This window comes from Notolepis coatsorum, assembly GCF_963971535.1.
Source record: "Notolepis coatsorum genome assembly, chromosome: 5".
Lineage (NCBI taxonomy): Eukaryota > Metazoa > Chordata > Actinopteri > Aulopiformes > Paralepididae > Notolepis > Notolepis coatsorum.
The window spans coordinates 169,167,718-169,192,522 of NC_140169.1; the positions used below are offsets into that span (position 1 = coordinate 169,167,718).

The window sequence follows — 24,805 nt, forward strand, 5'->3', positions numbered from 1 at the left end:
GGTCAAGAATTACACTTATCTAAGATAACATTGCCTAATTTGACAGGTCCAATGTATATATATATATGTTCCTATTATTAATGATACATTTACCCAGAGTAGCTAAGTTGTGAGTTTTAACTAGATCCAAACAATGTATTCATTAAATCATTTCACCTTAATAGACTCACGGCATTGTCTGCAGCCTACAACTCTCAACTGTGTCCCCTATTGTAATCATCCCACCTGTACACACTCCCCCTTTTTGCCGCTACGGCACTTCCTGTCAAACCGAGAAGTCCAAAATGGCCGCTACGACACTTCCTGTCAATTACGGAAGTCGTTCTCTGCTATCCCGCCGCTGGCGGTCACAAGTTGCATAATGCTACACAGACTCTACACAAAACAATGTCAACTGTCTCCAATATAACGCAACCCTATGTCACACGTAGTACAAAATATAATAACGTACGTTCATACAACATGAAAAGAATCATCCGTACCCTGCACATCAGCATTGTTAGCACAGTTAGCTCAATAGCCCCATTAGCTTAGCTTAGCATAGGTAGCTTAGCTTAGCTTAGCTCTGATAGCCAGCTCTCCGTTTCCCAAGGGTGCACCGCGGTGCCCTCGCCCAGAGTCATACAACATCACAACCGAAGCGTCCTACTTTTGCAAACAACTCTCAATCAACGTCATTATTAAACAATCGCTCCACTCAACAATATCCCATATTCCCCCTCACCACACCGCTTCTAATCATAATATTGCACGAGCCCTTATCACGGCGTTATCCCCCAAATGCTCATACCAGCTAAATAGCTAGCCAGCCTGATGTGAGGTTCTATGCGCTCCCGGGAGCCGCGCGTTTTGTGATGTTAAAGATCCACGCATCCATTCAGTTCAACGCTACCCGGACGGATAAAAATTACACGCGCATCCCCACATGAGAACTATATAACAGTACTTTTGAAAAATCATACAAACACGCATTTATTCATAAGTACTAAACCCATTTCCCCCAGCTAACATGCTTACACACAAACTCTCATTCATAAGTGCTCACTTTTTTCATCCAAACGTTCAACAGCAACAACAACATTCCCTCCTTTCACTCATCTCAGCCGGCCGGCTATTTAAGTACTAACTCTCAACGCGACTCACAATAACGGAATAAAACGTCTCAATATAGCAGGCCCTTCTGCAGGATTTTGTGGAATTCATTTTCTTCTTTAAAACTCCCTGTGCTCACAGGCAGCAAAAAATGTGCAATCCCCTCCCCTGGCTCGAACACAACGGGCGAGCCAGAGTCGAAAGTTGCATCATAGCCACACGGTCTGCTTTTGGTGTCACGCTACAATACTCAAAACACACTTATTGACTACATAACGTTTTATACTTCCACCGTAATTCGTGAGCGCGGCGGCTACTTGATTAAAACTAGTATTGTGCGCCCTCGGCACCACTCTCTCTCGTGTCTACTGTTCATCGCTCAACAAAAGGTTTGATACTCGCCTTTCATATATTCCACCATATCTCTCACTCGCCTTGAGCACGGCTAGAGATAGATTTCCGGGATATATCCAAGCAAGCCCCTTCTATTAAAGCGACAGCCATCAGGCACGAGAGTTCATTCGTTTCTGATCCATTAGAGGTTCGAATGATCCAACACACCTTTGACTTGCTATGAGCCCTGCACAAATGCAGGCCTTTTAGCAAACCTAACATTTTCAAAACTTCAAAATGTTCTCATCACATCCACGTATGATTAATGACATCAATTCAACCCCGAGATATCAAACGCCATGTAACCACTCACTTATTTGTGCGATCCTATACCACTAATCCACACTTAAGTGACGCTACCAATATCTAGATTAAATTAACACAAGCACCTTATGTCCTATTCTGCGCCCTCATTCAGAACCAGTCTGTACAGTCGAGGCCAGAGTCGATCATTGTGATTTCCGACTTCACTGATCCTCGCCAACACAAAACATCTCATCCTGAGAGCCGCGGTCTAAACTTAATACGTAATAGAACTCATCCCTGCTCTACCATCCCACCCCCCTGTACGCAAAAACAACATCCACCCCCCGGGCCCCAACTGGTTGCTACTGGCTACACGACAAACCACACCACCCCGTTTTCCCCTTCCAGACAGCAAAACTTCCGCACTGCAACACCTCAACTCCCGGTCCTTTTTACTGCTTGCTCTCAATATGTGAACAATGCAGAACGGGTCTTAAAACGGCACCATTCTGTGGTATATTCTAATCAATATCTAAGGTGATTTGCAGTACAATGAGATTGCTATCTGGAAAAGGAAGAAGGTCATAATGATACAAATGGTCTTTCTCTACTGAATAAACTGTGCAGGCCAGGCAAAGAAGGAACTATGGTTCAAAAACTCATTATTTATTTTGCCTCAGGGCTCAGAGTGAATTAGAAGGTTGCTTTTCACATACAAGGATTATTTCAGAGTACATTAACACATGTTGTACAAAGGATTAATAAGGTTTGCACATCAAACCCAGTCTGTACCTAAAACAGTCATGTTAACATCAATAAAATAGAGAATCTTTACTGAGCCTTTACACATGAGTAAACCTGGTTTCAGCACTAAACTTTAAACAACATTGGTTTCTCCCATGATTTACTCACATGAAAATCAGCAGTCTCTGGTGGGAGCGGTTGAGAGAGGACGCAGTCCCAGGAGGACTGGCCTGTCTCTCAAACACTGCGCTCTCTGTTAAATACTCCGATTTCCACCAATAATAACAGTCTAATAATACGTTTTGGTCCAATCAGGTTGGTCTTCTGGGAGGCGGTCGCCAATCGATCTCCTGTGTGGGGGCTGGCTGCCCCCCCACCGATTTCCTCATCGGGTGTTGTCCTTCAGTAAACAGAGGGGTCTGCTTTTGGCCCCCCTCCTTTGCTGCTCAGGTATTCTCAGTCCAGGGGGTCTGTGGCTTTCTTCCACAGAGGCATCTCCTATTTAAACATTTTACCCAAATATCTCTAGTGTATTATGAATTACACTCTTCCAGTATTATCACAGTTTCTACTCTTTTGCGTACATTTTTATACTAAACAGTTGATTAATAGATAACTTGTTTGTGAATTAGTTTCCATGAACTCTTAGCAAAAGCAAGTTAGGTCTGTGTTTATCTGCATGTAATCTGTTAGGCGCTGGGTGTGACTATATTTACATACAGTCTTACCATTCTATCAGAGCTGGTTATCTGGTCTCTGAAATCTGATCTCTTTTAGTAGGGTGAGTGACCGTTCCATCTGTGGGGTGTGACTTTCGAGTTCCTTTGTTCTAGTAGTTGACCACATTTACTTGAGTGGGGGGGGTTTGGAATGTCTGTCTCAGTAACACCAATAATATCACCTTTTGCTGATCACTGAAAATCCATTATGCTGTTAAAAAGGTACACCTCCTTTTGCATTATGTTTCTCTAATTATTCACACATATTAGTTATGAAATACACAGTCAATGTTACCACAAAGCAATTACTGTATAATGCAAATCTATTTGACACCAAACCAGTTTACATGCTATAGCAATTTATTTTGATAGCACGCCCTACCACTTTTTCACATCATGTTTATTTGGTTGTCTAGCTACCACATGGCTCATTATGGGCGCCTGTGTCTGTGTGTGTGTGTGTGTGTGTGTGTGTGTGTGTGTGTGTGTGTGTGTGTGTGTGTGTGTGTGTGTGTGTGTGTGTGTGTGTGTGTGTGTGTGTGTGTGTGTGTGTGTGTGTGTGTGTGTATGTGTGTGTGTGTGTGTGCGCGCGTGTGTGCATGCATGCATGTTTACAGGTTATATACTTAGACTTGTGGTGATGATGGGTCTTTCAAGGAGGCTGAGCAGTTTTGGAAATAGGTTACTACTGTTCAGTCTGAGCCTGTATTGGCAACAGAGCAGACGCTGCTATGTGATGTCAGCACAGTCTCATCTGTACTGTGCTGCTTCCTATGCATTGTGTTTGAAAATACAGCTATTACCGTGTTGGCAGGTTCCTTTCATATGTGGCTTTATTATCTATGTTCTCTAAATTGCATTGTGGATATAGTCTTTTTATGTGAATTCATGCAAAAGAGAGTTCAGGAGAGAGAGAGGCTGATTAAGAGGTAAAGTGCCAGACAGCATACTAGGAACTCATGCAAAGAAGATATTGGCCTAATTGTGCCCCTCCAGAATAACGGCTTGTGCAATAATGTACAGTTCTGCTTTGGAAATTGTACAATTGCAATGCTTTCTTTTGGTCATGAAAACACTTGTTCTTTCAAACGAGCATTACAGTAGGTCTATCTCCTTTAGGTTGATTTTTCATTCAAAGCGAGTTCACTGTTACTTTTATTAATCAGCCGCGGTCCGATGACCACAACTCTCACACGTGACCAATCCAATCTAGTTCTTCCCCCGTTTTAACGGAGAGCTACAGTACCATCAAGATCGGAATCTTTTAATCTGCTGTAATTACCTCCGAAAGCCAGAGTCTGCCCCTGCGACACTCACAGCTCGCTAGCTTGTCACTAGAATGTGGAGACTATTAGGGGTGTAATGGTACACAAAAACCACGGTTCGGTACGTACCTCGGTTTTGAAGTCAAAGTTCGGTACGGGTTTTCGGTACAGTGGGGGAAAGTTTGGCTTTCCATGTTCCACTCAGGGGTGATGTAGTGTGCAGTAACTAATTGTATTTGTAGGGCTGTCAACGAATATTCTATATTGAAATTAATAATCGACTTGTAATTTTTTTTCTTTTTTATAATAATAATTATATTCAATTGTGAAAAAAACAGCCCCCGGTGGGCAGTCGTTAGTGATTAACATACCGTTGTATTCGTTCGGTACACTACACAGCCGTTCGCAAACAGTTCGGTTCGGTACGGATACGTGTACCTTTACACCCCTACTATACATCAAAGTATTTTCCTGACGTGAACCTTCTCCGCTCTCCGCTTTGCCTCTGCTTTCCCTACCCCAAGGGGAACCAACCGCTCTTAGCTTCACCTTGGCTATCGGGGGAAATACTGTGTGTGTGTGTTTGAATCTTGAGCATTAGGTATGGTTGGGAAGTGGAAATATATTTTTTGGCAGCACTAAATTCTAAGGAGAATGAGCAGAGCGTCTGGCTTGATCAACGGGCCGGTGAGTCAGATTCACAGCCTTTTAGAAACATGTTCTGAGATGGATGATATGATACGTGTTCCTTTGGATCCCGCTGGACCTTTGCATACGTAATAGTGTAATTTGTAGGGTAATGTGATGGGAGAGTTAGCCGCTTCCCACCGGACACCAACTGTGGCATAAATAGTGGTGTATAAAGTACTTGAGTAAAAATAAAGATATCTTACTTGAAAGTGACTCCAGTAAATGTTAAAGTCACCCATAAGAAAATCACTCGAGTAAACGTTTTATTAAAGTAGCTCACATTAAATGTATTTAAAGTGTATACTTACACTTAGCCGATTTTCAACCGTAATCCTATCGTTCCGTTGGGAGGATGTGTAATAACCTGACATGTAAACGCACCAACGTGTTCTGTGTCTCGAGAGTTCAAAATTCAATTGGCAGAGTTAGCGGGTGGAAGTCGATGGGTGGTAATCTGGACCTTGTGGACAGCGACTCCTACAGGTCGGTTGGGGACGCCTGCACAGCAGAGACAGGAAAATGGCGGGGGCAGTGTGAGCCTCCTACACGTTACTCCTCGCCAATGAGAGTCCACGCTGGCAGGTGAAAAGATGTGACAGGCTGCCTCCACATGTATCGGAGGGGACATGTGATGCAAGGCTTCTATCCTCCCTACAACCGGCCAGTGGGGGGCGTACGCGAGCAACGTTCAAGACAGAGGAGGGGAGAATTGGCACAGCTAAATTGGGATGGGAGAAAAATTGAAAAAAGAGGAGAAAAAGTGGATCAAAAAAAGATTCCTCCGGGTGACATCACTGAGAGGAGGGCAGACCTCTAGCGGACACCATTTCCTCAAAGTATCAAGTAGTCTTAGCGTTAGGTCCATGCACACTGAGGACTCTTTTCTCAGGAATATTATTATAATTTGGATTATTATATATAATTATAATTATATTTAATCATATGAATACTATTATTATTTGTGTGCATCCATCGGAAATGAAAGCAAATGTGCAGGAGCAGTTGACTGTTCTCACTTGTATACCGCCACCTAGAGGCTTTGATTCATACAGTCCCGATAATACAATATCATGATGAGACAGTTATATACAGATATTATTTCGTAGTGAGTAATGTGTGTTAATCATTAAATGTTAATCATGAAAAACATTAAATGTAGTGGGGTAAAAGTATCATCATTTGTTATTTTTAAAGTAGTGAAGTAAAAGTGAAAGTCGCAATGGATATAAAAACGGTGGGCATGGAGCACATGGGATTTTAGTTTGTGTGTATGTTTTAATAAATTCCATTTGTTCCAGTGTTACCCTCGGTCATCGAGTGCAGCGAGGAGGAGTTCCACTGTGTGACAGACGGGACCTGCATCCCGGAAAGGTGGAGCTGCGATGGAGACAAGGACTGTGAGGACGGGAGTGACGAGGCAGCCTGTGAGGGCACCAAGAGGATGTGTGACCCCAAGGCCAAGTTCACCTGCAAAGATACAGGTATGAATGTACCCCGGCTATGCCAAGTCCACCTGCAACATTACAGGTAGGAATGTACAGTGTTTTCCACAGGATTTTGTGCACATTTTAAAGTTAAATGCATCAATCTGGTGCACTTTGAGAGCAAAATAAAGAGGCAAGATCTATGATGAACTTTGTGCTCAAAACACAAAATCGACTAGACTAGTGCTTCCCAATCCTCCTCGAAGCACCCCAGCCATTCCATGTATTTGTTAAATTCCACCACCAGCACACCTGATTCAACTTAACTAGCCCTTTATTAGTTGAATCAAGGTGTGTTGGTGGTGGAATTTAACAAATACATGGAACGGCCGGGGTGTCTCGAGGAGAGGTTTGGGAACCACTGGCACTAGAGCATACAGTGTTGAACTGGTTTATTTTTTTAGAAAATAAAAAGATATACTGGTGAAGTGGATTCCCAGGCTGTTTCGGTTCTGCTCTGCTTCAGAACCTGTTGGCTAGTACTCGGCGTTGTGTCTCAATACTTTAAAGCTGGGAATCACTTCTCTTAAAACTGACTGAGCAGGCCGAAAGGCAGAAGGAATTTAGGAGGAAAGATAGTTTAACAGTTGTTTAATCAAAGTTTAAGAATGTATACAAATTACAATAAGAAGATGCTATGGTTGTTGATCACAAACACTATGCCGTAAGATGATACAACCAGCCTAATATTACAGTATAAAGAATGATAATTGATAAGTTGTTGCTGGTCTTTGTGTTGTCTTGGCTGACAAAACAAAGCAGTCTGTTTTTCCCTCCAAAAAGTCCTTTTGTTCTCGTTGCCTGCTGAAGATGGGTGAGATGGTAGGTGAGGTCCTGTCCTTGTGGGTTGTTGGTTGTGGTTCAGAGTGTTCTTCTGTTGTTTCCTGCGTGTTCTTTGGTTGTTTCCTTGTCCCTCTCCCCACATCACACACCCATCTTATAGCCCGGCCCAGTGTCTCGGAGTTGATGACATCATCACATTAGTTCCTCCAATCACAAGCCGGCTAAGCTGGCATTTTGAAAATAGGGGTTTGGCTTATAGGCCAAACCCTTTTCACATAAATGCAAACAGAGGCTGGCCTTAACCATCTACCTTTAACATTGCATTATTTTCATTTCCTTATATTTTTTACTTAAACACATTACTTGACTTCTTAGTACTTTGATGTACCTCAGGATATATTGATTACCTAAACACAGATATATTTCTTTATTACTAAGTCTGTTTGACTTTCAGAACATATATCTAACAAATCTAATCATTCTGTTAGCTTAATAGAATACATTTTAATATCATATAGACAAATCAATTAATCATAGTGAATCTAAATGAAAATAGCACAGACACATTAACTAATTGTAGACATTTTAGTATGACCAAACCTAATTATATTTTAACTTACTTATTCAATTTACTATTTTAACAATATACCAGGAAATAGTTAGTTTGGAGATCTTCTGTGTGAGTGTGTGTGTGTGTGTGTGAATGTGTGGGTGTGTGTGTGTGTGTGTGTGTGTGAATGTGTGTGAGTGTGTGTGTGTGTGTCTCTCTGTGTGTCTCTGTGTGTGTGAGTGTGTGTGTGTGGATGTGTATTCGAAAATGTGTGTGTGTGAGTATGTGTGTGTGTCTGTCTGTGTCCCCAGGCCGTAAGCAGCTGATAACACTTCATGGGCGCTTTGATGTAACAGTTGTTTCCTTTTAACCTCATCATTGTGTGTGTGTGTGTGGATGTGTATGTGAAAATGTGTGTGTGAGTGTATGTGTGTGTGTGAGTATGTGAGTGTCTGTGTGTGTGACAGGATACTCCAGCGAGATAACATGTCTACGTGACCTTTTGTCTTTGTTTGATCTACCCCCTAAAGGGAAGGAGTCTTACCCCAGCTGCCACTATGCCATTGTCACCCCAGGAGGGCATTTGCACAATCAGTCTATGTAACCACACACACACAAATCTATGAATTATTGTTTTGAGGCCTAAATATTTCCACACATTAGTTAATCATGAGTCTATGTTTGGGAATTTACTACAGTTCCCCACTCGGATAGTTTACCTATCCTTAATATGTCAAACATAGATATCAATCTCTACACACTACTATCTAGATAACACTTAAGACATTTTAAATCATATTAGGATAAAATATATATCTGATTTGTCACACTCAGATCCTAAAATTCAAATTAGCCATTTCAGTTTTTGTGATCATGTGCAGTCTTTAATACTTGTTCTCGTACCAAGATCAATGGAGCATTTGAGGAGGGGGGTCCATGTTTTCTAGATTTGACCCTGCCTCCTCTTTATTGCTCAGAGCTGGTGCAATATCACGACTGCTGGGTGCAACTCAGAAAGCAAATTGCCTTTCTAATACACCCCATCTTCTGTCAAGCACATCTTGACTCGTGGAGATCCTCTCTTAGGGGGTAGAGCCCCCTGCTGTAGTATCTTCTATTCTTCACAGCGATGGGGAGGTCGTTGCTGGCTGCTCGACCCCTTCGCTGGTTGACCCTCGGATCAGTGGAAGAGGTTTGTGTCTCCTCCCCTCCGCCTGGTCGTCGATAGGGGCGATAGCAGCTCCCCCCCTTCGCTTGTTGACCCCCTGGTCAATAGTTGAGGCCTTGCTTCTGTTGACAGCCGGAGTTGTTGCTGAGGCCTAGCTGCCTGTTGACAGCCGGAGTTGTTGCTGAGGCCTAGCCGCCTGTCTGCTCGTTAGTTGTCTGTCGTTCCCTTCTGAAGCCTCAAGACTCGGTCACTGCGTTGGCCAAGACTCTCCCGGCCCAAGAGGTAGGCGTCTCCTGGTTCTCCGCAGTGTTGTGGTTCCCCATGGAACCGCTGGGTAGACACTAGCCAGTGTCCTGCATCAACGGTACCGATGGAGTCCTCTGTCTTCCTTGTACCACTCTCTGATGACTGTGGATCCCCCAATCTCCCCTCCGTATCCTGTAGTGAATATATATCGCTCCGGGGCACAGTGGGGATCACTTCTACCACAACAATTGATTGAGAATCCATAATTTCCATCCCTCAGACTCTCTTTACTGGTCTGAGCTTTTGACAACTTTCTTTTCCAAATCATTTATCTATATATTTCATGGCTTCTAGATCATTAAATTTCAAAATTCTGAAAAATTCACATGGCTCTCATTATATTATGCTGTCAAAACAGTATACTCTCCACCTCTCGATGTGAAATACACATGAAAACATCGTTACCGTCTTCCTCTGGTTTCGGACAGCTGCATCCCGGACCGGACAGCACTGACATCCATTCTCCCAGTAACCTGTGTGTATGGCAACAATCACAGTCCGCCTTAAACACACATCTTCCACATCACAAGCCAATCATCAATTGCACATGTTCACACCCTACACAAGACTAATTTGGCCAATAGCGACCAAATCTATTGAGCTTCATTAATGTACAGAGAATCATGCTTCCCAACACTATCACCAACCACGACACACCCCCAGCCGCTAAAACTGGGTATTCAATGGGCGGAGAACAAAAATCCATAACTAGCTCATGTTCCTTCACTTTGTTCCCAGTCCATTTTACAGACATATACTACCCCGTCCTGATGTGTCGAGATCACTCCCAGCTTGCCAGGTATCCTAAGAAAAAACACACAGAAAGAAAGAAAACAGAAAACAAAACACAAAGAAAACGCTGCCAAATCAATAAATGAAAAAATAAACCAAACTTGTGAGCTTTCTAGCTCATTTTTAACCAAGAAATAAAAAGGGAAATCAAATGAATAAACGAAATGTACACTCCCGGCCTAAGTCAGGAATTGCTCATATCACACTAGAAAAGAGAAGTAAAAATAAAAGTAAACAAACACCTATCCTATTGCTCATAACTGTTAATATGCTTCTATCAATACTATAAAATACTAGAAACAACTATGAGTCTTTTCAATTTCTTAATCATGCAGTCCACCTCTTGATCAATCTGAATGTTGACCGAGCATGGATAATTTACTGATCACTAGCTGCCGCAGTGTCACATCATCACACTGTCTAATATCGATTAACTGTTTAACATAATTTGACCTCTTGTTAGTCTGATTAGTTCATGCATTTGTCAGTCACCCATACATTCGTTTTTAGTAACTTTCATTCATAATCTAATCACCTAACACCTCTATTAACTTTTTATTCTAATCTAATTAGGAGCATATTTTATCATTCAATATATCCCACCTCTACCCTAGTCAGTTGCATATATTTTTATTCTGCCGGTGGCCTCTGCAGACATGACCTTTGAAAATGACCTTTCACTCCACAGCCCCAACAACACTGGCGGTCTCCCCCGGGTTGTGGGACCCGGTGGGTCAGTTGCCTGTGACCGGATGACCCTGGGGTCATCGGGCCCAGAACATGTCCTGGTTGTATGCCATCATCGCCATGGTTCCCTGGAGCCTGTTCGGAGGAGAAAGCCACATACCTATTTGGTCCAGTCACAGTTCCTTGAGAGGGGCCCGTGGTTGGGAGGGGCCCGCCACCTGTTCCTGCACAAACACGCCCTGTTGGGGATATATGGTCCTGCTCTGCACAGTTCCGAGCAATGTGTCCGAGGGTCCCACACGTCCAACAGTGCACCTGCCGCACACGGTAGCCAATCGGATTCCTGCCTTTGCCTACACCTTTTCCTCGTGGTTGCCACCTCGTGGGTGGTCTTATCGGGGTTTGTTGTTGTTCCGGCACGGGTTGTGGCCCCAACTGGGCCTGTCTCTGGCCATCTGGTTCTCCAGAGGGAGAGGGAGAGAGGCGATTGGAACCTGTCTCCCCTCCGGGCTGTGTGGGCTGGAGTAGGCCTTGGAGATAGTCCACTACCCGTCTAGCCTCGGCTAGGTGATCTTCGAGAGGGAGGCACGTCTGTAACTGGCAGTCATCTGCAACGGACACTTCAGCTTGGATTGACTCGGGTAATACAGCTGTCTCTGGGTCGCTTGCTGCAACGACTCCCTGTGGCGGAGTAAAAGACATTATTTCCAGTCCCTCCGTCTCACTGGACACTAGAGGGGAGTCGATCAAATTCCAGTCAATCAAGTCAACGTCCAATTCGGTCAATGTAATGTCTGCAGAGGTTATCGGCATTATCTTGATTTGGGTACGCATTCTACACCGGCCTCCTTTAACTACAAGGTTCTGTAATGGCCTGAATATTTTTGGCCATCTTTTCGTCACTTTTATTGTGACATCTCCAGTCGTTGAAATAGACAGATTGTCCACCCTTTCTATGGTCAGTGCATCTAACCCTCCGGTTGCTCCTATCTGTGTATTTTCCATTCTCACCTTTCCTTCAATCACTCGTAACGTCACCGTTTGGAAAGCAAGTTTCTCTGTATTCAAACTATTTTTACCAAACTTGAGTTAATTTCACTCACACTTTTATATTGGTGTAAACAGGAATTGATAATTTCGGTCTTGTGATACTATACCCCCTGACTGTCAACAGTCTCTTTGATTTCCCTGTTGGGGTTCGGAATTGTCAGCGCTGGCCACCCGTCCTGGAGCAGCTGTGAAAAGAGAGAAGCAAAAAATACACTTAATATCAGTGACATTTCCCATTCACAACCCATCATTTGTCTTTAAGCATGGAATGTCGGGCATCTCCTATACTAAGATCTCATGAGAGCATTTGTGCAATTTTCGTTTTTGATTTATCAATGACACAGCCTTAATATTTTTCCAGTTGTCTCCATTGGAAACCCAGACTCGCAATCCTGTTGTCAAGATCCTCCTTAATACCACTCCGGGGAACTTATTTTCCATCAGCTGTTTCCTGAGATGGTGGTCAATCAGAAAGTTGTTATTTACAGCCTATCATTCCTAAACATCTGTATCGGACATTGTAATTTAGGTGAATAATCTCACTTTTACTCTAATTTGCAAATGACTATGTGTATGTGTAACTATATTTATTTCTGTCCGTGAAAGCCTAGTATGTATTTCGCTCATATTACATTACACATATCAGTAACACACATATTTTCCATTCACAATCTCTCACACAGTTATTATATATCCCCCGTAACACCTAACCCTTTAGGTGTTAAAATAACGCGCTCCTCACGGGAACAGAAATCAATTTTCAGTGCCTTATGTCACTGAAGTCCCCGTGCATTTAGAACAGTGTCACACAACCCGTTCATAACCACAGGTGGCGACACCATCCCCATATTGAAAATCCTGCCGACCAATGAGATTCCACTGGCCAACTCGTCCTGTGGCCCACGGCATCACCCCCAGTTTGCAACCTGGAACGTGACACCCCCCGGGCCCCCTACTCAAGGATATTCAAAAATTATTCCACTCACAACCTCTGACCCCACCGTAACCAGTCACCCAAACACTCACACACAATATAATTCGACGCGTAGTGTGGCAGCGAGCCTTTGACGAGTGCCCGCATAGCGCACCCCCGTTAATGCGCGGTGGCAGACAGCGAGCCCACCCCCGCCACGACGTTTAGCAGTCCCCGTACCCCTGGTAAAATGAAAAATGTGCGCAGTGTGGCAGCGAGCACCGACGAGCCACACACAGCGCACAAAGCGTGGAGGCAGACAGTGAGCCACGACGAACTGTCTACCCACACCCCCACCGCAGGCGAGTAGAGTAATTATGCTCCAACTTACGGCCCACCAACATGAACTGGAACGGAGCCCCAGCCGGGGCCCGTCCAAATGTAAGGAAAGAAGTACGAGCGCCTTGTCGAACAAAGCGTAGCGCCAACGCAGGCAATACCACTGCCAACACTAGAAATTCCCTAAAAACAACAATAATACTGAATTTGGAACAACAACATATGCACAATAAGTCCCAAACTCAACCTACCGCCTTTGAAACCTTACAGTAAACAGCAATAAACAATATACCTAGCACTACACCGCGTTTGAAACCCATAGAAAAAACTCTATATACAGGCCCTAACCTAGGAGAGAAAGTGAAAGCGTTTCGGGGGGGCCGAGGGGGGGGAAGTACATGGAAGAGAGGCGGTGTTGAAATGAGGGGAGCGAGCGAGAGGGGGGGGGTAAGAGAGAGAGAGAGAGGGAGGGAGAGGGAAAGAGGGGGGGAGGTGAGAGGGAGAGAGGTAAAAGGGAGAGGGAGGGAGGAGGGTGAGAGGGGGGGGGGAGAGAAGGAAAGACAGAGAGGGGGGGTGTGAAAGAGAAAGAGAGAGGGGAGGTGAGAGGGAGGGGAGGCGAGAGGGAGAGAGAGAAAGAGAAAGAGAAAGAGAGAGAGAGAAAGAGAAAGGGAGAGAGAGAGAGAGAAAGAGAAAGAGAGAGAATAAGAGAGAGAGAGAGAGAGAGAGGGGGAGAGAGAGAGGGGGAGAGAGAGGGGGAGAGAGAGAGAGAGAGAGAGAGAGAGAGAGAGAGAGAGAGAGAGAAAGAGAAAGAGAGAGAAAGAGAAAGAGAGAGGGGGAGAAAGAGAGGGGGAGAAAGAGAGGAAGAGAGAGAGAGAGAAATAGAGAGAGAGAGAAAGAAAGAGGAAGAGAGAGAGAGAGAAAGAGGAAGAGAGAGAGAGAGAGAGAAAGAGAAAGAGAAAAAGAGAGAGAGAGAGAGAAAGAGAAAAAGAGAGAGAGAGAGAGAGAGAAAGAGAGAGAGAGAGAATAAGAGAGAGAGAGAAAGAGAGAGAGAGAGAGAGGGGGCGAGAGAGGGGGAGAAAGAGAAGAGAGGGGGAGAGAGAGTAAGAGAGAGAGAGAAAGAGAGGGGGAGAAAGAGAAAGGGAGCAAGATAAGAGAGGGGGAGAGAGAGCGTACAATGAAAACGTTCCGTGAGCAGAATCCAAACATATCCATCCTGTACACTTCTGCCCCCTACTGTATTCCCAATAAACTCCACCTTCCCCTTAACAATGGACGCTCGCCACCCCTACCAAGATGGACGCTCGGTACCCTCCCAAGATGGACGCTCGGAGCCCCTACTTAAAATGGACGCCCCCTCGCGAGACATTCCGAGAGCCCCGTCATGCCATGACGTCAGCACAGTTAGCTTAGCATGTTAGCTTAGCATATTAGCTTCGTTAGCTACGTCGCGGGCCGTCAGACCGCGCACCCTTACGACGTCACATCCGGCGACCGCTTTAGCCGTTTTAGCGCGGCCAGGTAGCATTAGCTTAGCTTCTCCCATGATCCCATAAAAACGTTCCCAACGACCCGTTCCGCCGCGCGGGCCGTCCCCTCGCAACGTTAATATAATACCACATACCCCACAACAGAATCCTATTTCCCTCAAAACGCCAGTGTAGTGATCTAATTAGAAATATAAAAACATAATATCAAAACACTAGTTTGACCCCTCCGTCGTCATTTCCGGCGAGCTTAGAACGACTTCCGGGTCGGGTTTAGAAAATCCCGATCACCTTAAACATTACATAACTATTTTATCCGCCACGAATATGAAAACTTTTAAGTGCATTACATATCCCCGTAATCTCAAGACACTATCGATCGACCTTACACATTTGAATTACGTCTATTTTTCGCTCCGCATGCTCCGGTGTCCAGAGGCTAATACCACAGCTAACGGCTGCTGCGTTCGACGGGCCTCGGAAAACCGGCGTTCTTCTTAAAATTCCCTACGGCCAATCGGTGCCCTAAATTACACAATAACATAACTATACTCTCACACGTCCCACCAATCACTCCTAACCATAAACATTCGCCAAACATACATTCATACACGCTTCCTAACACAATTAAAAAGTACACAATTAAAAAACACAAAATCAGCATTCACGCACATTTCCGCCTCTCGAACGCCGCACGCGGCGCGACCGGCAAACATTTCATTAAGCACTATTTTGTTACAGCACGCCCGCCCGTGCCCAAGGCTAAAACCAGACCTACTCGTGCTAACTCTCTACTGTAGAAAATACTACGCATCGGCGTGCTTCAGTCACTACTTTAAGACATACTATGCACGGTGTCTATCTCGGCTTAACTCTGAGCACGAATCTAAGACATGTTCCTACCCCCTTACTTGTTCCGACCGGCAACGGCGCTCCGTTCATAGTGCTAACATTATTACAATAAAATATACTACGCACAGTGATTACAGAGCCGCCCTCCCCAGCCAGAATATTCAATTTAATTTACCCTTACATCATGATTACATGAGGTTAAATTCTTAGCAACCCCCTCCGCGGTTCGAATAGAGCGTCCATACATTATCACACTCACCTCTTAGTAACTGTTCCTAGTCACTTCGAAGACGATCGACCAGTTGTTCTCCTCGTCGACCGGCGTGTAGAAAAAAATTTCTTTGTTGTGTGATAAAACGAGCACTAGATTCACTGAAGTCCGGCACCAAAATGAAGTGGATTCCCAAGCTGTTTCGGTTCTGCTCTGCTTCAGAACCGGGTTGCCTTAGTACTCTGCGTTGTGATTAAATACCTTAAAGCTGGGATCACTTCTCTTCAAAACTGACTGAGCAGGCCGAAAGGCAGAAGGAATTAGGAGGAAGGTATTTCAACAGTTGTTTAATCAAAGTTTAAGAGTGTATACAAATTACAATAAGAAGATGCTATGGTTGTTGATCACAAACACTATGCCGTAAGATGATACAACCAGCCTAATATTACAGTATAAAGAATGATAATTGATAAGTTGTTGCTGGTCTTTGTGTTGTCTTGGCTGACAAAACAAAGCAGTTGGTTTTCCCTCCAAAAAGTCCTTTTGTTCTCGTTGCCTGCTGAAGATGGGTGTTGATGGGTGAGATGGTGGAGAGGTCCTGTCCTTGTGGGTTTGGTTGTGGTTCCTTCAGAGTGTTCTTCTGTTGTTTCCTGCGTGTTCTTTGGTTGTTTCCTTGTCCCTCTCCCCACATCACACACCCATCTTATAGCCCGGCCCAGTGTCTCGGAGTTGATGACATCATCACATTAGTTCCTCCAATCACAAGCCGGCTAAGCTGGCATTTTGAAAATAGGGGTTTGGCTTATAGGCCAAACCCTTTTCACATAAATGCAAACAGAGGCTGGCCTTAACCATCTACCTTTAACATTGCATTATTTTCATTTCCTTATATTTTTTACTTAAACACATTACTTGACTTCTTAGTACTTTGATGTACCTCAGGATATATTGATTACCTAAACACAGATATATTTCTTTATTACTAAGTCTGTTTGACTTTCAGAACATATATCTAACAAATCTAATCATTCTGTTAGCTTAATAGAATACATTTTAATATCATATAGACAAATCAATTAATCATAGTGAATCTAAATGAAAATAGCACAGACACATTAACTAATTGTAGACATTTTAGTATGACCAAACCTAATTATATTTTAACTTACTTATTCAATTTACTATTTTAACAATATACCAGGAAATAGTTAGTTTGGAGATCTTCTGTGTGAGTGTGTGTGTGTGTGTGTGAATGTGTGGGTGTGTGTGTGTGTGTGTGTGTGTGAATGTGTGTGAGTGTGTGTGTGTGTGTCTCTCTGTGTGTCTCTGTGTGTGTGAGTGTGTGTGTGTGGATGTGTATTCGAAAATGTGTGTGTGTGAGTATGTGTGTGTGTCTGTCTGTGTCCCCAGGCCGTAAGCAGCTGATAACACTTCATGGGCGCTTTGATGTAACAGTTGTTTCCTTTTAACCTCATCATTGTGTGTGTGTGTGTGGATGTGTATGTGAAAATGTGTGTGTGAGTGTATGTGTGTGTGTGAGTATGTGAGTGTCTGTGTGTGTGACAGGATACTCCAGCGAGATAACATGTCTACGTGACCTTTTGTCTTTGTTTGATCTACCCCCTAAAGGGAAGGAGTCTTACCCCAGCTGCCACTATGCCATTGTCACCCCAGGAGGGCATTTGCACAATCAGTCTATGTAACCACACACACACAAATCTATGAATTATTGTTTTGAGGCCTAAATATTTCCACACATTAGTTAATCATGAGTCTATGTTTGGGAATTTACTACACTGGATTACTATTACGACTACTAACACTGCCAATACTGATACATCCCTATTGGCAAACTTTATATTTAAAAAAAAATATATATTTTTTTTTTTTACTTTAAAAAAAATATTATTAATATTTTAAGGCTGTCCCCAAAGCCTGTTTGTGGGATTCAAACTTTGTCAGGGTTTTTATTAACAAAAAATAAATGTCAAAGATATGTTTTTGGGCTTCCGGTTTAGCTATAGAATGGAGTAAGTCGCATGTGACACAGCAGCTCACCCGTTTTTTTTTTCGTTTTAAAAACATATTTATATACCACCAATGCGTTTAAAACTTGACGCATATATCAACTGAGATTACCAACTAACTATATTGACTGAAAGATTCGAGATGCCATTAACAAGGAAAGATAAAACGATTGCAAAACCAAGCGCAGAGGACCCGCCTATGGTCGCGGGATACGTGCGCAAAATAGCAGAGGATATTGACGAGATGGCATCCTCCTCAACCCCTATAAACACCTCCGCAGATAGAGAATATATCATCCGGGAAATGAAAAAAATGGAGAAGACAATAACCGAAAAAGTAGATGCTATCAAAGAATCTATCGAATGCAAAATAGAAGCGCTAAGGGTGGATGCCGACGCACATATTAAGCGCACCGTAGCACTGGAAACTGGTTTGGAAGAACACCAACAGAATTTCAGTCGGATCTACAAAGACGTAGCTGATATCAACGATAAACTAACGGCTGAGATGAAGGGAAACTACAAAGAACTCAAGACGAAGCTCAACGATATAACGGCTGAGCTTAAGCGAATCAATGAAGGACAAAAAGCTAAAATATTCTAGATGGAATATCAAAATCGCAAGTTGAATATTCGTATAGTCGGACTGGACGAGTCGGTGAGCTGGACACATCCTGAAGCGTTTGCGACAGAATTACAGAAAATCCTGGGACCAACAATCCTTCCTACGGTACCTGAGGTGGAGCAGTGTTACAGATTGGGCACCAGATCCAGCGACAATAACGTCAGACCCAGAGTGATCATGGCTGTCCTGCGTCAAGTCAGAATAAAAGAAATTATCATTTGGGAGACTCGCAGGATAAAAGGTAATCTGAAACACAAGGATATGTCAATACACTTCTTTGAAGATTATTGTCGGGATGTGGTGATCTTGCGGGCCAAGTACAAGACGGTGATGTCTCAACTCTATCTGGAGAAATACAAACCCATATTAATATACCCTGCAAGACTTCGTATCGTCGATAAAGAAGGAGAAAGGGTTTTCCTCAACTCGCCTGAAGATGCAGTCAAATATATGGCAGCACAAAATGCAGGATAGTGTATAAACGGCCTTTTAATCTTTGTTAGGCATGGACACCATATCGTATAAACGTTAATGAACCGCTGATTTGGGACAGAGAGACCCACAAGCTCTGAGTTATTGAATGTTTTCCCCGTTGGACTTTTATTATTGCGGACATATTGGATTTAAAATTGGAACGATACAGAGAAGATGAGCATGACGTTGAAGCGGAGTATTGAATTCTAACAACATTCCGGAACAAACTGGAACATTCTAACACTGTAAAGACAACATATTGGAATAATCTAGAACATTTAAAACATTCTTTGATATATGGAACATTCTGGAATAACAGCAATATGTGGCCAGACATACAGCCAGAAGACCTTCGGGGGAATAACCAATAGCATCTAGCTGCAGAACCACAGAACCATCACAGCAGCGGCTGGCTGAGGACCGGTGGGCCCATCTCAGAATAACATTCTTCACAACGGATCATCGCCCACCCCTGGCCAGGGGAAATGCTGCATATATGTATTTAAAAACAGCTTTTTATTAATTTGAAATATTTCCACTACTTCTCCAATTTATACTCTAGGTGTTTAAGCATAGCAAAGCTCTTTCAAGATCTAAGTTAATGTTCTCTTTTTTTTCTTCTCTTTTCTCTGATTTATTGAGGTTCTCTTTTCAGTTCAATACCTCTATATTATTCTTGGCTTATTATAAATTACACAAGTTCTTATAAAATGTAAGTGATTATGGTATGATAATTGAAGCTTATTTTTGGTCTTTATTTTTAGTTTTATCTTATTTTAATTTTTATTTAAGCCAAGCCACAGTTGACATTCTACTTATGGTAGCATTTAGAATGTTAGATCCTATGGTATACATAGGAAAGTTAAAGGGGAACTATTTTACTATTTCTTTCACTATTTGGGCACTTTTACACAATTCCTGTGAGTCTATGGAACACCTCTGTAATATATATATTTTTTTTATTCATTGTTTTGTATTTCTAATCAAGTCCTCAAAAACAGCATTTTTCTACCTCAAGATCTCGAGCTGTTTTGCAGCCGCAGCTGCAGGTGCCACCTAAACCACTGTGCACCGTCGTGTTCGCCTGAACATTAACATGCAGCAGTGACTATATGACATCACATATAGGCACATTGTCAAACGACTCAGTTCAGTGAGGGTGAATATTGTGAGAGGAGAATTGGAAGAATGCGCCAATATGAGAATTTTGAGACATAGATCATATTAATATAAGTTCACATAGCTAGGAAACAATGCTAAACACTCAAAAAGGCCATTTATAAGATAGTTCCCCTTTAACACTTTGACTGCCTAAAAACGATTTACAACGTCTTTGCTGGCGATGCTAAAGTTGCCGGGGGACGCTGTACGTCATCTTTATATCAATATTTCAAAAATCTGCGATCTGATCCATAATGTCCCTCCGCTGGCCTGAGAACCACCAGCAGGACCCACTGAGCTCTCTGGCGGTTCAGGAGCGCCATCTGGTGGCCGATCGCGCAACCGCTTAACAGGAAGCACAGTGGAGGTTGTGCTAGATGTCCGTATTGCTTCCGGCCACTCGGGATAGGTTCCGGCACTCTAGCTCGTCACACTGCATAGCGATCGATTGCCAATAACTCGATAAACAACATGATTTGGACGTATATACCATTATACAAGCTGGAGATGGACCGGGTAATAATATATCCCATAATGATAAAATTTCTACTCGACGATGATCGCCCAACGGCGCGCGGACACTGGGGTGAGTTTCAGCGTGTAACGTTACCGTCTTCGATAATAACTGATATTATCAACATTTGACCCACATTAGATGATTGGTATAACGCTGCCCACGGAATTATAAACGCCCCCTCGCCCATCCGGTCAACATCAGATGACGTGTAGTAACTTCTAGAAGTACGTCTAGTTGGAATTTTTTATATCGCGCGGATTGCCATCAAACTGTATTTCATCATCAATATAATGCATTTGGGGCTATATATCACGTTCTGGAGAAAGCTGCAGAAAGAGATGAAAACATACTTATCCATTAGACCATACTTTACTATGAATATGTGAATGAAAAAGTTTAACGTTGCTACACAATGAACAATACATATAGGACTTTGAATGGGCCCTAATAATGGCAATGTAGCAATAGAATTTAAAAAGTTATAGCCCTGCAAAGAAGGGGACTTTCTCCATAGACAAATAGCGCTGGCAATCTATGGTATATCATTAATTTAACCCATGGCAGCCAAAGTGTTAAGGATAATTGGATCATTCTGGGATATCCGGTGGTTTAAGGAAGGGAGTTATACGCGAAGGTTGTGTTCATGGAATAGGGGATTTTTATTTGTATGTTTTTAAGCTCGGCTCTCAACGGGACCTCAATAGTTGGATGTACATCTATTGTTGCTTCGCACTCCAGAAGCATTACCAACAACTACACAACAACATGTATAGATTATGGCTAGTTTGAATATAATGATCTGGAACACTGGTGGAATAACAAACGCAAAAGCGTGCTCACACTGATGAAAAAAGAACAGGTGGACGTGGCTCTGCTAAGCGAAACGCACATTTTAGAGAAAGACATAGATACGTTAGCGGACAACACATATCATAACATTAGTCACTCTTCCTTTGGAACGAGAACTCGGGGAGTAGCCATAGTTGTTAGACGGAAGTTGAATATTGAATTGAAGGGAGTATGGTCTGATGCAGATGGTCGGATAACTATAGCTAAGATTTTACACAAGAACAGGAAAATAGCGTTGGTAGCGGTATACGCCCCAAATTTATACGAAGTTAGTTTCTTCACTACACTTACCAGAGCAATGTTAGACCTTCCCGAATACTCATTTATAATTGGTGCGGATTTTAATGCCATTTGGAATCCAAGGATGGACAAATCAAACCCCTCCTTTTCCAACGAACAAAAAAATGCATCTAATGCATTAAAGGATTGGTCGAAGATTACAGGTGTAAATGACCTATGGCGATCACTCAACCCCACGACCCGGAAGTACTCTTGTCGATCTGCGAGACATAACACATTATCCAGAATAGATTACGTTTTTACATCCCTGAGACTATTTGATAACTACAATGTGGAAATGATACCCAATGCCTTATCAGATCACTGTTATTTACTCCTAAAAGGAACATTTGGTATACTATCATCCCGAGCCCCAAGATGGCGATTTAACACGATGCTGCTTAATAACAAGGAATTCATTACACAAATCAAAGAAGCTCTTACGGTATTCCTACGGATGAATGCGAATTCGGTGCAGGACCCCAGAATATTATGGATGTCGGCAAAGGGAATGATCAAGGATTTCACTGATAGCTTTTCCTCACAAATACGCAAGAATCGATGCTCAAAACTGGCTGAACTGGAAACGCTTTACTCAACGTTATTTAATTCTTTACAATACAACAACTCGGTTCGACTGGAAAATCAAGTCAATATACTAAAAAAAGAGATTAACGCCATATACAGACAACAATCTGAAATGCAAATACGTAGCACAAGACAATAGCAGTACTCCCAAGGTTCCAAACCAAGTCACCTATTAGCTATGCGATTAAGAGTCAACGCAAAATTTGCAGAGATAACTACCATTAGAGCACAACAAGGACTTGTTACAGAACCCAAAGAAATAAACACGACGTTCAAAGAATTCTACTCCAACATATACAAATCAGAAACGACCTTCGATCAAAACAAAATGGACACATATCTTAATCAAATTAACCTCCCTAAACTTTCAGAGGATGATGCTAAACAGTTAGAAACACCGATCACACTAGATGAACTTAGGGAGGCCATATCTGAAATGCAAAGTGGTAGGGCTCCTGGAAGAGACAGTATCCCACCAGAAATGTACTTCTCTTGTTGGGACATAATTGGTCCCTTATTACTAAATATGATTTTATACTCAATCAAGGAGGGGAACTTCCATAAGAATGACAATATTGCACTCATAACAGTCCTCCTTAAAAAAGACAAAGACCCCACTGAGTGCGGTAGTTATATACCTTTAAGCCTCCTCGGAACCGATATCAAACTGTACTCTAAGGTATTAGCCATCAGACTACAAAAGCATATGACGTCTTTAATTCATCCGGACCAAACTGGCTTCATAAGAGGCCGCTTGATCACTGATAACATAAGACGATTACTACATGTACTAGATGCTAACAAGGAAGACAACACACCTAAGGCGATGCTGTCCCTGGATGCAATGAAAGCTTTTGACAGGTTGGAATGGTCGTATCTATGGGCAGTATTAGAAAGGATGGGGTTAGGAAAAGGATTCATTGATATGATTAAAGTATTATACAAAGACCCATCGGCCATGATTACAACAGGCACAATCACCTCCGAAATCTTTCCGGTATCACGTTCTTCCAGACAGGGTTGCCCTCTTAGTCCCGGACTATTCGATCTATCATTAGAGCCTTTAGCACAATATATAAGACAATCCCAATCCATAGAACCAATTGTAATCAAGGGCACACAACACAAAATTAGTTTATATGCGGATGACGTAATACTGTTCATGCAAAACCCCAACACCGCATTGCCTCATCTTCTCAAGTTGATTGAGGACTTTGGAGATTTATCGGGATTTAGGATAAATTGGCCGAAGTCGGCCTTCCTCCCACTTAACGCCCCTGCAAAAAGAAGTATAACCCTCCCAGTAGAGATACCTATGGTAAAACACTTTAGATGCATGGGAGTTGAAATATTTCCTACCATAAGCCAAACGGTGAAGCACAATTACATAAAAATCCAAAACTAAATCAAATACGACCTTATCAGGTGGTCAAAACTTAAAAACTCAGTACAGGCACGGATATCAATAGTTAAGATGGACGTCCTACCTAGAATCAACTTCTTCAGCTCAATGCTACCGTTACCCCCTCCAAAGGGTTACTGGAAAGAATTACACTCCTCCACATACAAATTTATTTGGAATAACAAACCACCACGTATAAAAAGATCCACCGCACAGAGAAACAAAGCAGACGGTGGTATGGCATTTCCAGATTTCTACCACTATTTTAAGGCGTACACTTTAAGACCACTGACAACATGGTTTGATCCCCAAGCATCAGTATCCTGGAGAAATTTAGAAGAAAATATAGTAGCTCTATATAGGCTGAAGGACATAGTATACACCAAATTATCAATTAAGCAATGCGAACGGAAATTTGGCCCCATAATCACTCATGCGATCCGGATATGGCGTGAAACACAAAAAAAAGATTCTATCCCACATAAATGGCATAATCATACTCCCTTATTCAATAACAATGCACTCTTGATTGGAAAACAACCTATAAGATTCCCTAGATGGGAAAAGCAAGGCATACACTCATTAGGAGACGTTTTCAACAAACAGGGTTTTTGTAGTTTCGATGAAATACGCAAAAAATTTAATCTCACCAAGTCCACATATTATTTTTACGCACAGTTATTGGCATGTTTGAAGGCTCACGGTGTTCCATTAACGATACCAATTGCACACCACAGATACCACAAAAATGAAATAGAGACATCGAGAGGTTTTGTATCAGATTTTTATCATCAATTACTAACGGCCTCGTATAAAACCCTCCACCTAGACTCTATTTGAAGGAGGGATATACCAGACCTGGAAATAGATTTTGAGTGGCAAGAAGCCTGGGCAAATGTTCGACTTGCATCAAGGAACCCGGACCATCAACAAATCTGTTATGGTTTGTAACCGACCCCAATCGCACAACACAAGACAGGTATGAGAGTAAGCCAAGAACGGGCATTAAGAAAACAATCAGAAAAAAGGCACTGTCCCTTTAAGGGAGAACACCACTACTGGATAAACAAGAAAAGGGAAAGGCCCAGTGCCTTTAAGAGGCGAGCTGGCTAAGG

At 42.7% G+C, this 24,805-nt stretch overlaps 1 protein-coding gene across 1 annotated transcript in view; it reads left to right on the forward strand.

Annotated features, from left to right (window-relative positions):
• The window catches only part of lrp1bb (low density lipoprotein receptor-related protein 1Bb), a gene marked incomplete at its 5' end in the record, with an annotated part of 1,188,884 nt that overhangs the window by 628,639 nt on the left and 535,440 nt on the right, over positions 1-24,805 (forward strand). Inside the window, 1 exon segment of the mRNA XM_084314368.1 lies at positions 6,448-6,630. Within this exon segment, the coding sequence (XP_084170494.1) occupies positions 6,448-6,630 (183 nt within the window).